This window comes from Hydractinia symbiolongicarpus, chromosome 1, assembly GCF_029227915.1.
Source record: "Hydractinia symbiolongicarpus strain clone_291-10 chromosome 1, HSymV2.1, whole genome shotgun sequence".
Lineage (NCBI taxonomy): Eukaryota > Metazoa > Cnidaria > Hydrozoa > Anthoathecata > Hydractiniidae > Hydractinia > Hydractinia symbiolongicarpus.
The window spans coordinates 21,625,805-21,639,557 of NC_079875.1; the positions used below are offsets into that span (position 1 = coordinate 21,625,805).

The 13,753-nt window shown below is 35.5% G+C and overlaps 1 protein-coding gene across 1 annotated transcript; it reads left to right on the forward strand.

The window, feature by feature from the left end:
• Nucleotides 1–525: 525 nt before the first annotated feature.
• On the forward strand, nucleotides 526–10,102 carry LOC130645773 (zinc finger and BTB domain-containing protein 11-like). The gene is made up of 3 exons (XM_057451870.1): nucleotides 526–699; nucleotides 7,387–7,536; nucleotides 7,981–10,102. Exons 1-3 carry the CDS (start codon nucleotides 595–597, stop codon nucleotides 9,877–9,879), a joined length of 2,154 nt encoding a protein of 717 aa, XP_057307853.1. The 5' UTR covers nucleotides 526–594; the 3' UTR covers nucleotides 9,880–10,102.
• The last annotated feature ends 3,651 nt before the right edge of the window (nucleotides 10,103–13,753 follow it).

A 13,753-nucleotide genomic window follows, 5' to 3' on the forward strand; every position in this document is an offset into this window, starting at 1 on the left:
CAAAGTCAAACGAAATACACGTTTCCCGGGACCATGAGTTATACTTTTTTTAAACTCATAAAATATGAATATCATATTTGAATTCAACATAGTTTGTGTAATTTATGTGTAAAAGTTTAACTTGATACGCCAAGGAGGAGGAGATATATATCACAGTTAAAGTCTTCTTAATGCCCAAGTTACCATGTCCCGCCTCGTTTTTAAAAAGAGGTTGGACATGCCACAAATCTTTAAATTAGAATAGCAGGTTGTTTACTTGCTGCATTGTTTCGAAATTTTCTTTGTTTATGACATTTTTGATAAGGAATTCAAATCTTTTGTCCGTTTTTCATAAAACTCAACAGAAAAAATTGCGGCACATCAAAAGAATAAGTCTCGGGAAAGGTGTATTGCATTTTAATATTAAACCATAGTTAATAGAAACTATGATTAAACACACTCGCAAAATCTTGTGAAGGCCTATTAATTCGGCTTCACAAGATTTTGCGAGTGTGTCTGTCCCGTTTGAGCACACTGCTACAGGTTTACTAAACAGGCGCCTGGTGCCTGGTGAGTGACCTGATTGCGTCTGCGCCAGTTAAAAACAGACTGAACATGTCCCAGTTTGTTGGTCCAAATGGAGAAAATGATGTAATGATAGAAGGATCATGTGGAGGTCCCTACATGGTTGAAAAGATAGTTGGAATATATATGGGGAAGGTAAAGTTATATTAGTTAGCTAGGGTACACAACACTAGCTAGACATGATATTTGGTGGATGCTCACATGATGATTTTTGATTTTTTAGCGTACAAATGGTGCTAAGAAATCAAGAATCACTATGTGAGCGACCCCTTGTTTTTTGGCTATTAATTTGCTAGTATCTGATGGATGCAAAAATTTAAGTTTAGGCACAGATAAAAATTTTTTATATATATATATATATCACGCTGTAGGTTAGGCTTGCTATCTTATTTATTTTATTATTTATACTTTTATACTATTGTTTATACTAATGACACTATTATGCTGGACATTTTATATTACAAATCGTTTCGTAGCTGGTCTTTGAAACTCGACTTATGGTACAAACCATCAGATCCCTTTTGACTTGTGACAATTATCATTAAGTATACCAACAACAAACACACCTATGACGGTGGGAATTAGCTACTCCTCCAGTGCAATTGAAACTGTTTAGAAATAATTGCCCAAAACAGTTGCACTGGTATCTACATCAGGTGTTTTCCTATTCATTTTGTTGTTCTTTTCCTTTTATCAAAAAACAGGTTGCATAAAGGTACACATGGCAATACTTTCGTTCGGAAATGGTTATTCAAATATAAAAAATACAAAAAAAACAGAAAAAACTATAAAATTTAAATAAAAATCCTCTCTTTTTCATCTTCTTTTTTCTAAAATGACAGATAATAACTTATCTTTACTATATGTATATAGCTAGCTAGCTAGTATACTGTTTATGATTTTAGATTCAACCAAGTAACCTAAGATCCTGAAAAAGTCCTAATTCTTTAGCAAACATTGATAAGTTCAGAGGACCTGTTACTTTTAGCTAGGTAGGATTATTCTCAATACAATTGCGTGCTTGTGATCTTAAATCCCCTACCTGGCCTCTACAATAAAATGTCTCTGGTTGTAGTTTAATTTTCTGTCTGTATACTGTATTTATATAGTTAATGTGAACAACTTCTTAAAAATACACATTAAAACAGGTAAAATTTCCATTGATTCATGCAAATTTATACCTTTTCAGCAAGAGCCTTTCTGATTTTGGTGCTTTCTTTTTCTCTTTTAGATTTTTAAGAAACTATGATAACCATTGCTTTTAAACGGATGATAACATAAACCCATGCTGCGCATAGTGTAGTGAGCCAACTGCGGCTAAGCAAATCTGCCACCATGGATGAAAAGACACTTAGTGCTATCCAGTATGTTAGAGACGCACACAATAGCTCTACTTCAATTTGATTTCTGATTATACTGGTTTATCATGATCAAGGTGGTGAAGGGTCTCCTTAAGAGACAAGAGAGGAGTTGAACGTCCTCCACCATACCTTAGTTTAAAGGGGCGATTGTGGAAGTCCCATGAAATGCCACATAGTGATGGTGTCACTTTAAAAAACACCCAGTCCGGTCTGTGAACGGTTGGCGCTAGGAAGGGCATCCAGCTGTAAAACACTGCCAAAACTCTTTATTAATGGCCGTGAGAATAGATGATCAGACAAACTGCGTAAACGGGGCTGGAACTCTAAGGAGTGAAGGTGTCGCGCATGGTAGGACAGATGTCAGATGTGAGCATCGTCAGACCGTTACCCAGCTATCACATCACAAGGTAGATAACACTAGGTTGAGGATGGCTAGTGTAAATGTTGGTACTCTGAGAGGTAGAGCAGGTGAAGTAGTTGAAATGTTAGAACGTAGATCTGTTAATATGTGTTGTGTTCAGGAAGTTAGGTGGAGAGGAGCTTCAGTGAGATTTATGGAAGGTAGGAGGGCAAGGTATAAGCTTTTTTGGATTGGTAATAGTGATGGATATGGAGGAGTTGGCATATTCGTTGCAGAGAAGTGGGTAGAAAAAGTAATAGATGTTATGCGTGTTAATAGTCGTATTATAGTGATAAAGTTTTTGATAGGTAATAGGATTGTCAATTTTCTGTCAGTTTATGCTCCACAGTGTGGACACAGTGAGGAAGATAAAGATAAGTTTTATGATGAGTTAATGGCAGTCACATCAAAGTTTGGAGACACTGAACTTGTCATGGTGGGCAGCGACTTTAATGGTCATGTTGGGAAGTCATCTGAAGGTTATAGAGGTGTGCATGGAGGCTATGGATTTGGGAGCAGAAATAAGGAAGGGGAGAGATTGCTTGAGTTTGGAATGGCAGCGGACATGGTGGTTTGCAGAGTAGGCTGATAACATATGAGTCAGGTGGTTGTAAGACACAGATAGATTACTTCCTGGTTAGAAAGTCAGACGAGAAAGTGGTGAAGGACGTGAAAGTTATATCGGGGGAAGAGTGTGTTTCCCAGCATAGGTTGCTGGTTTGTGATATTATCTTGAAGAGTGTTATAGAAGCCAAGGGAAAGTACAGGCCCCGTCGAAAAGTCTGGAAGCTGAAGGAAGAGATTGTAGCAAGACAATTTAGTGCAAAAGTTCAGCAGTAGCCTACAATAGTCAATGTGATAGTGACAATGTTGAAAGTACTTGGACTACTTTGAAGAATTGTCTTCTAGAAGCTTCAGATGATACCTGTGGATGGACGAAAGGACCAGCTAGACATAGACAGACCTGGTGGTGGAATAATGAGGTTGACCAGTGTATAAAGGAAAAGAGGAAACTTTGGAAAGAGTGGAAGTCAGGTGGTAGTAAAAATATTTACTTAGAAGCTAAGCGTCGCGCTCGTACAGCAGTGTATAAGGCAAAATCAGAAGCAGAGAGAAACAGATTTGCAGATGTATTAAGAAGGGAAGACCAGCGCAATGAGGTATTCAAGATAGCAAAGCAAATGAAGAAGACTAATCAAGATATTGTAGGTGAGAAGTGTATACGTAATGATGAAGGTGTTTTGGCTAGCACAGAGGAGGAGAAAAGGGTAGCTTGGAAGAATCATTTTCAGAGGTTGCTTAACACTGAGTTTGATTGGGACGAGGATAATTTGTCTTATGATGATGTTGTAGAAGGCCCAGCTATGCAGATCAAGACAGAATGGGTAGTGGAGGCTATTAGGAAATTGAAGATTGGCAAGGCTGCAGGAGTATCAGGTATTGTTGCAGAGATGGTAAAAGCATCTGAGTATATATTGGAGTTGAGCTTATTACAAGTCTTGCTAACCAGATTATAAAGGATGGTGTTATTCCGAGTGAGTGGCAGTCGAGTGTAATAGTGAATTGTTTCAAGGGAAAGGGTGATGCATTAGAAAGGGGTAACTATAGAGGTTTGAAGTTGGTTGATCAAGTAATGAAAGTTATTGAAAAGGGATTGATAAGTTACTTAGAGAAAGAATTGATATAGATAAGATGCAATTTGGTTTTGTTCCAGGGCGTGGCACTACAGATGCAATATTTTTACTCAGACCGCTTCAGGAAAAGTATTTAGGAAAGAGAAAGAATCTCTATTTTGCCTTAGTAGATTTAGAGAAAGCTTTTGATAGAGTGCCACGTAAAGTTATTTGGTGGGCTATGAGAAAATTAGGTGTGGATGAGTGGCTAGTTACGATGGTACAGTCTATGTACAGCAATGCTAGAAGTCGTGTCAGGATTAACGATTCACTTAGTGATGAATTTAGTGTAAATGTTGGTGTACATCAGGGTTCTGTACTTAGTCCTTTGTTGTTTATTCTAGTCTTAGAAGCGCTGTCGATGGAGTTCAGAACAGGTTGTCCATGGGAGTTATTGTATGCAGATGATTTGGTTCTCATAGCAGAGTCGATGGAAGAATTAGTTGAAAAGTTTGAGAAGTGGAAGAAAGGACTAGAAGAGAAAGGGCTGAAGGTAAACACAGCAAAGTCTAAAGTCATGATAAGTAGCATTGCATCCAAGTGTGACCTTGTAGTTGGAAAGTGGCCTTGTGGAGTTTGCAGGAAAGGGGTTGGTAGTAACTCAATTTTTTGTCAGATTTGCAAGCATTGGGTACATAAGAAGTGCAGTAGTATTAGTGGAAGGTTAAGAGCTGACATGCAGTTTGTATGCAAGCGTTGCAAAGGTGAGATTATAGAGAATGAAGTATTTCCAGCTTTAATGATGTACGACAGTGGCTCGTTAGAGATAGTTAAGAACTTCTGTTACTTAGGTGATATGTTGGGCAGTGAAGGGGGTGTTGGAAGAAGTGTTACTTGCAGGATAGGTTCTGCTTGGAAAAAGTTTAGAGAGTTACTTCCTTTATTGACTAGCAGAGTCCTGTCAATTGAGGTAAAAGGTAGGTTGTATGAGGCCTGTGTAAGAAGTGATATGTTGTACGGTAGTGAGACATGGGCAGTGAAGCAGGAAGATCTTGACCGTTTAGAAAGGAATGATATGAGAATGGTTAGGTGGATGTGTAATGCCAGTCTGAGAGACAGAAAGAGTTCAGATGAGCTAAGAAGCAGGCTAAGTCTCCATAGAATTAAAGATGTTATCCAGATAAGAAGATTGAATTAGCTGGGGCACTTGGAAAGAATGGAGGAGGATAATTGGGTAAGAAAGTGTAGAGACTTGATAGTTCCTGGGGCAAAGCCCAGAGGCAGACCGAGAAAGACTTGGCAGGAGGTTATAAGGACAGACTTGATAGAGAGGAAGTTGAGTTTAAATCTAACACAGTCTAGATCAGATTGGAAGACGGTCATTAATATACCCCGTCCAACCCATGCTAGCATGGAAAACGGACGTTAAGCCGAGAATGATGATGATGATGATGAAGGTGAATCATTCTCAGTATAGAACGCACAGACGGATTAAATGAAGAATAGTTGTGTGTTGTCAGTGGACAAAATGTAGTTATAAATAAAACATAGCTTATTAATACAAAAAGTTTGTCTGTGGCTGTAAAGACCGAACAAGGCCAAAATTCTGCTACCCTTCTTTAGAAGGAAGAAAACATCTACTTATGTTTTCTTCCTCCTAAAGAAATGTAATTTGTTTCATCGGCTATTTAAACATTACGTAATTACAAAGATTGACATCAATTATATTACTAAAAGTAGTGATGTTCTGACACAACTATGGACACTGGCCTAACTTTGAATGCAGACTGACCCGTCTTTAGACAGGACAGCCCGTTAAAAGACAGGTCATTGCATTTGCAGTTGGAATGGACCCGGCCCCAACTTTAGACTAATGTATGCAAATTGGTCTTAAGTTGGTACAGGCCCAACAAAGGAATTTTTAAAAACCGTGTCATCAAATGTTACAAACCCAACTTTACACAAAGGACTCTTGCAATTTTAGAAAATGTGTCATAAGATGTGACAGGCCCAACTATTGACAAACAATTTCCACGCTTTTAAAAGACTGTGTCATAAGATGGGACAAGCCAAACTGTTGACACTTGACATTTTTTAGAGAAGACTCCTACACTAAGGTTAAACCTTGTAACATGGGCAACACACTGTTTTGAATTTAAAAAACATTAAAGACAGGCCAGGCTTAACTGTGGACAAATGCAGTGTCTATAAAAGAAGACTAAAGAGGAAAAAGTATGTATGAAGAAAAATAAATCATGAATTCTTTAAATATAATCTTTTGCGAATTTATATAGCTAAAGTAATGAGCAATACAAATACCTTGTCATAAATCCTGTCTTAAAAATTGAACAAACATAGACATAATTGACAAACGTATTTGACAAATGGGGATTAATAGCGTACAGGGTCTGACTCATGTCCAACTGGTTGTGGTTTAATCCCACATAAGGCTGTTTTCTAGTTGGGACACATAATATATCTTTAAATCATAATCATAACTCTCTGTTTCTTATGACTATGTTAAATATATATAAATATTTCAACCGTGGCTGCCCCATCCAAAACGACCCTGACTCTCATATTACATAATAGGTTAACTATCTTGAAAAATAAAAATAAATAGCTTGAAATATAATATTACATTACACTGAGCTGAATGTTATATCTTCATATCTGAGTCATAATTATTAAGCTATAGTCATTATAAACAAAACAATCCAGTTAAAAACATCAGTCAAAACAATCAACCGTTTTAATACAGAATAATTTCTCAACTTCAGAAATATTTTTGAGTTAGGTTAAATTTAGATGCCCAAATGCACTACAGAATACTAGTATAGATACCAAAATCAGTTTATTTATTTATTTATTTATTTATTTATTTATTTATTTATTTATTTATTTATTTATTTATATCTATATATTATTTTTTGTGTAAAACGTTTTGAAATAATTTCTGTATATATACTATACTAAATTTTTCACACTATGCTCTTTGTCCACAGAGTAAGAACAAAGTAGTGAGTCTAAAATTAATAAGAAAATATTAATTCTAAACCGTTTTTTTTTTCTTTTTAGTTAAAATCATTTTTACTTAAAATCATTTTTGTGTTCTCAAATCCTTTAAAACCTTTTTGATGAAGATATACAAGTTTACATGTTCACATCAAAAACTTTTCTGGTAAAACACAAATAAGAACATTAGAACCTGAAAAGGTTCTAATATTCTTATTTGTTCTAAATAAGACAAAGAAAAGTGCAGATTGAGAACTTGATGAACTAATGCTTTCTTAATATCTTCCATAACGTGTTGTGTCTTTCTGCATCTGTGGATGAGAGTGATGTGAGATACATAGTAGATTTGCTTATTTCTAGAAATGTTCCATGTACAACTCAACGCATAGAAATAGTGGACTTAACTTAACAATCTCTGTTTTTTATTTTCTAGGATAAGAAGAAGTATTATCGTGTAAAGTGGATTGATTCTTGGGAGCCTGAAGAGAACTTGTCAGAGGCGTGTCAAGGATTAATCAATGAGTTCTGGACAGGAACAACTCTTGACCCATCTGGAAAGATTATCAAAAAAGATGAGTTAAAGGTATACACACAAACCAAGTTGTTTCAAAATATGTTTTTTGATTTGGTAATACTGAAAAATGTTCGAACTCGGTACAACACCTTGCTAATTGTTGCCATTGTCACGACTATTTTTCACGAATCTCATGGCCAAATTACGTGTACGCAATGGTAGCTGTAGAGTATTGACCATTTCAACTTTTTGCCAATATTTAAAACATCAAACTGGCTTTGTCATTAGTTTTGTTCACGATTGTAGGTGGAACATCGATATGACTTTTTCACTAAGAAATAGATTTTTAACTTGAGTCGATCGTGATCTTATCTGAACAGGTATGATTGACTGTAACTTTTGAAATGCGATTATATTGTATGCAGTATTACATCGTGTACTGTCAATCTCATTTAAAGGGTGAAAAACGAAAAACGTCTATCCGTTAGGCTGGAAATATTTGTTATTTTTTAGCAAGGGTTGAAGGTGATCAAGAAAGAGGTTGCTCAACCATCTACAGAAACAAAGGTTTTTCCTCAAGCAAATTCTTGCATACCTTTTAACAAAAAGCCTGATGAAGGCGCAATCGCCGCACCAGTAGCTTTACATGCACCGTTGAAATCTGAGGCTTTGACACCCTCTGTCGACCAGCCAACTGGCGAAATGATTGATAATGGTATATCGAAATTCAGTGAGAAACTGTCACCAACAGACCCTCCACGTTTGACGCGTATGCATGGCCATGTAGAACTCAGTAAAGCTATGGCTCCCGCGTCCCCAGCAAGAATATTGTCAGAAATATCTAACGAAGCAGAAAGTGCAACTTCTCTACCGTCTATGACAAGTAATAACTATGTCAAAAGATCGGAATCAGATGTCAGCTTTAAACCACTCACCGAGAGTAAAAAGCCGAACCAAAAGCCAACCACGTCGAACCATTTGAACAGTCCGAGCACAAGTACTTGTCCGGAAGTTAGTTCAAGATTGAATTTTTACCACAAAACTCGTATAGGCGAGTCAGACGATGAAGCCGGGTCTGATTGCGTTGAAAGTCCTATGAGGTCTATCGGGCTGCAGTGTCAAGTATCTCTTAATGAGGCTCAAGAATCGAACAACACTGTCGAACTTCGAACAGAAACAGCAGATGCTGTTGATGTACACAGCGATGACGATGTGGAAATTACTGTCTCCATCGAGTCGCCACTTAAACGAAAAAGAGGACGTGGGAGACCTCCCTCAAGTTCATCAGTACACATTACTCCTCCATCTAAACGAAGACGGGACCTGATGTCAATGTCAGCACCAAATCATTTACGCTCTCCTAATCAACACAGAAATAGTTCCATGTCGGTTGATAAAGCCGTAAAAAGCACTAGACCAATACACCCTCGCCGTCTGTTACATCAGTCAAGTCTCAGCGATGGAGAGCAAAGTGCCATCCCCTCAAACCCTGTTTGTCATAGTACAGCTCACACTAAAAACCGAAGGCATTCCGAAACTGTTACATCTAGTCAAAATATACAACAAGATTTTTTCGAATCGCAAAATCATCCACAACGACTGCGGCAACATGAACCACATTATGTTTCAACTGGAAACACGAACGCTGAACCTAGCCGACATCTGCCGACATTTGTTAGTGCGTCGACCGAGAGTTCGACAACGACGTTTATCTTGAAGGAGAGAACATGTACAATTTGCAAATACACATTCGCTAACATTACTTTGGCGCGCCAACACGTCAAAAAAATCCACTCGAGTCCTTCAGATACCTCCCTTTTGACTTGTGATGTATGCAGCGCGATGTTTAAAACCAATCGGGATTTAAAATCGCATATGTTATTACACGAAGACCACACTTCGTATCAATGCGAAGTTTGTCTACGAGCCTTTAAGAAACGCGTTTTGCTGAATCAGCACATGCTGATACATTCCCAGGATCTACCATTTTGTTGCGAGATTTGTAACAAAAAATTTCGTCAACAAAGCCATTTGATACTTCACATGGGGAGACATGGTCGTAATAACGAAGCTGTGTACACCTGTCCTCACTGTTTGCAAGATTTTACTGATGAAAGTTTGTTTACAAATCACATGAGGCAACACGATGCTGAGCTACCATTTTGCTGCAATTCATGTCAAGAGAGATTTAAACAAAAAAGTGATCTTCTCCTGCATCTGGACGGACACAACGAGGGGCGACCTTTCACATGTCATATTTGCAAAAAATCATTCAAAATGAAAACGTATTTATACGGACACATGCAAATGCATAAAGTGCAAAAGATTAAACAGACGGCAGCCGATAGTACAACAACGGTCGAACATGAAGAGCCGAAAGAAGTGAAAATAAAAAAACAAAGAACAAATTAACAATATTTTGTGGCGTGCGCCCTCCCTCGTTCATGTATTTTTTCGGTCTTCTTTGCAGTGTTTTATTTGTGAGTGAATACTTTTGTTGTAAGGTTTTAAAGAAAACCCGCCGAAAATAACAACAAGTTAAAATGACAAACCAAAAAACAATGTACAAATTTACGTGTATTGTATATAACATATTTTTTGTTTATATGTAAAATATAAAGTTTTATCTCATATATACGAAGATATTTTCAATGACATCATTTCTGTGTAAATGCTGCTGACTAAAAGTTTTAACGTGTCTTTCCGAAGAACAGTTAAGGTGTTATTTGAAGTGTTTTAAACACGATTGCAGTGCTTTACGGAAATTAACGAGACCAAATGCCCAAATGTTAGTGAGCTCAGATTTAACCGTATGAAGAAAATGTCAGTTGGAAATTGCTAATTATCTTTAGCGAATTTAGAACTATGAATACCTTGCCCTTTGGAAACAGCCAGAACAGGAAGAAACAATACATTGCGAACTGCGCACCGATGACTTTAGTGATCCCAAATGCGGTAGTAACTACTCTTCAGTCCATTGTCGTCCCACGAAGCGTGCTAAAAAGAGCTGCCATATTTTATGCGGAATATTTGCTTTATTGGAAAAAACAAACAATTCACGCAACAAAATGTTAGATACCTTAAGTGGATAAATTTGGCGAATGATACATTTTATAAAATTTGGCAAGGATTTAATTTGGCGAATACAAAAAATTATTTATTTTGGCGAATGACACAAAGAATTGAATTTTTATGTCTTGAAATGTTTTATGAAAAATAAGAATAAACTTTTATGTAACACAAGATTTGTTATAGAATTAAGGATGCCATAAGGGTATAGACACATATTCAGTAATAATAATAATAATAACGGTTATATTTCAGCTCCATAATTGTACAAAATGGCTATTCTCCTGAATTAACATATGATATTCGTATGTGGCTAAAGGTTAATATATAAAACAAAAACAAACAAAAAACAACAAAAAACGAAAGCCAGTTCATAATATAGTATGTTTCACAAAAGTATTAGAAAGAGAATTATAGAAGAGATCAAGTAGTAGTAAGATAGATAATTATGTGAAACCTTGGAGGGTGAAACATACTAGCTATATGTTCTAAAACGAGTTGTTGAAAATGCGAAACAAAAACAAAACTGGCGGATTAGGAATGATAAAATATAGAGAAAATAATGACTTGGAAAAAAGGGAGATTCTGATAAAGTAGGTAGTCGAAAATCCTATTGATTGTCCAGATCTTATAAAACATAGTCATATAAATCACTCCCCTACCTTTCATTTTTCTTTTGCGTCATATTTATCAATCACTTTAGCATTACCATAGCAACAATACTTGGTCACATTTTTTTAAATAAGCGCGTCGTTCGTTTTTTATTTAAAAATATGTGAAAAAATGAATTTTCGCTCGCTCTTTTGTGTTTTAACCTGTCTTTTTCTTTAAATAATCAAAATATACATAAAATGTGACAAAGTCATTTGCAGCAGGTATCGTTGAGCTCGTGTGCAAAGTTTTGTTAAGTTTCTCCATCAGGGAGGGGAATTTCGGACATTTTAAGTCTTTACAGCAATAGCCTATTCAAAGATGTGCAGGTGTTAAGCGAACTACCGAAAACTAATTAAATATTTATAAGTTGGTAGAGAATATCAAACTCCACATATTTTTGAAAAAAAAAATTTTTTGTAAAAATTTTTTATTTATACCCTTACAGTATCCTTAAGTTACATATTTTATTCTTCATCATCGTCAATAAAAAAAAGTTTTTGGGAAAAAAATATTTTTCTTTTTTTAATTAAAAAAAACGTTTTTTTTTTTTTTTTAATTTGGCAGGGATTTAATTTGACGAACGGTAACTTATGTTAAATTGGCGAGTATTTAATTTGGCGAATAGTTAGTTATCAAACTTTTGGCGGGTATTTAATTTGGCGAATTTCGCCGCAATTCCTCATATTTAATTCTCGCCAAAATTTATCCACTTAAGGTAGTTGGCGGATCATTTTTCACCATAAAAGTATTGATCAAACTCACAAAAATCGACAAGTTATTGTGCATTGTTGTATACCTTTTTATGACCACATGGGGTAAAATACAAAAGTGGAAATTGGCGTGTGTGTCCTGGGTGGTTCCTGGGATTGCAATTCAGGGAGGGGGTCGTTCTGGTTTTCGACAAAATTAGACATAGTAAACTAAAAAGCATGCAGAAAATGATTCTCGTCACCTTGATACTAGGCCAAAATTAGTCCGAAAATTAAAAATGCTTTATTTTCTAAAAAATTTGGTACTGAACAAAAAAAAATGCTGAATATGGTGATAATAAAATTTTATCTCCTAAATACCGTTTTTTAATTTCCGCGCCCGAAGGCATAGGAAAATCTTTAAAACCGTCGTTTTTTTCTTTTGGAGCATTTTTTGAGAAAAAATCGACCCTGAGATTTCACGTTCCTCTGAAAGGAGGATGGTATTGTATCGTATCCAACAGTGACGGATACGGTAACCCCCTGAGACACATACTCAGTATATTTAAAATATCCCCTCTGCTCGCTATATTAACCTTAGCAAATATATATATTCTGAAAGCCGAATAAATTATCTCTAGAATGATGATAAAATGTTTTCATAAAAAAAATCCAAAAAGTAGAAAAAAAATTATATACAAAAATTCACCCTTCCAGTTCATTTTGTCGAACACTCCCCTCAGTAAAATTTTTGTTCGTTGAAAAAAATATCAATACGAAGCTCTTATTCAGCTCTAAAATACTTTGCTTTTTTTACTCAAAACAACACGTGGTTCCAAAAATATAGCATATTTTGTGTTACAATAGCTGTTTTATGACTGATTTATCTATTTTTAAGCATGATAGATCAATAACTCGATATTGATCTCACTTTCTGCGTTAGAAAAAGCAAAGTTTAGTAGCCAAAGTTATAATTGTCGCAACAAACTTGTTTTCGTGCAATTTCGACAAGATGGAGGGGAGTGTTTGACAAAAATATATACCGTTACGACTGAAAATTTTATTTCGAGAAAAAGCAAATCAAAGACCTTTGCTTTTACCTGCATGGTTACAATGTAACCATGGTTACACCCACCTAAGGGGATTTTCACGAAGCGAATTGAACAGCGAATTCGACGGCGAATTGTTTCTGAGCATGTGCAGTTTTGTTTGTTTTGATTTTGCATCGAACTGCGAATGCTCAGATACAATTCGCCGTCGAATTCGCCGCTCAATTCGCTTCGTGAAAATCCCCCTTTAATTGTTATGAATAATTAATAACTCATGAATATTTTATTTAAAATTAAAGGTAAAGTATTTTCTCAAAACTTTGGGTCTAGTTATTGTTAAAGAGACAACAGGATAACATAACATAACAGGATAAAAACGAAAAAAATAAAGAAATAAATTAAAAAGGTATAGATGATAAATAATAATATATTTGTATAAATTATTAAAGTGTAAATGTTTCCTATGTTATAATGTAGGGGTGTAATTTTTTATTCGTTCTGCATAACTCTCTTTAATTATTATACAGATTAAATATATTTAAGGAATTTTAAACTTTGAGCACACTATTAAAAACTACGGAAGCCGAGAGGGGACACCGAAAAGAAAGTCTGAAGGGAGAAAAAAGAATTTGGTTCGAGAAAAGAAAATTCAAATCTCAAAAATAAAATTTGAATTGAAAACTAAATTTCTTTATAAACAATAAAAAAATTCCGATCGAGGAAATAATCGAAATCGAAAAAAAAATTCACCAATCAAGAAAAGAAAAAACAAGTACAAAAAAAATGGAATAAAAATATTTATAAGTAAAATTAAATGATACGAGC

Coding starts and splice junctions, on each gene's coding strand:
- LOC130645773 (XM_057451870.1), top strand. CDS start 595: ATGTCCCAGTTTGTTGGTCCAAATGGAGAAAATGATGTAATGATAGAA. Junction 700..7,386: donor TTGGAATATATATGGGGAAG/GTAAAGTTATAT, acceptor TTTATTTTCTAG/GATAAGAAGAAGTATTATCG. Junction 7,537..7,980: donor TCAAAAAAGATGAGTTAAAG/GTATACACACAA, acceptor GTTATTTTTTAG/CAAGGGTTGAAGGTGATCAA.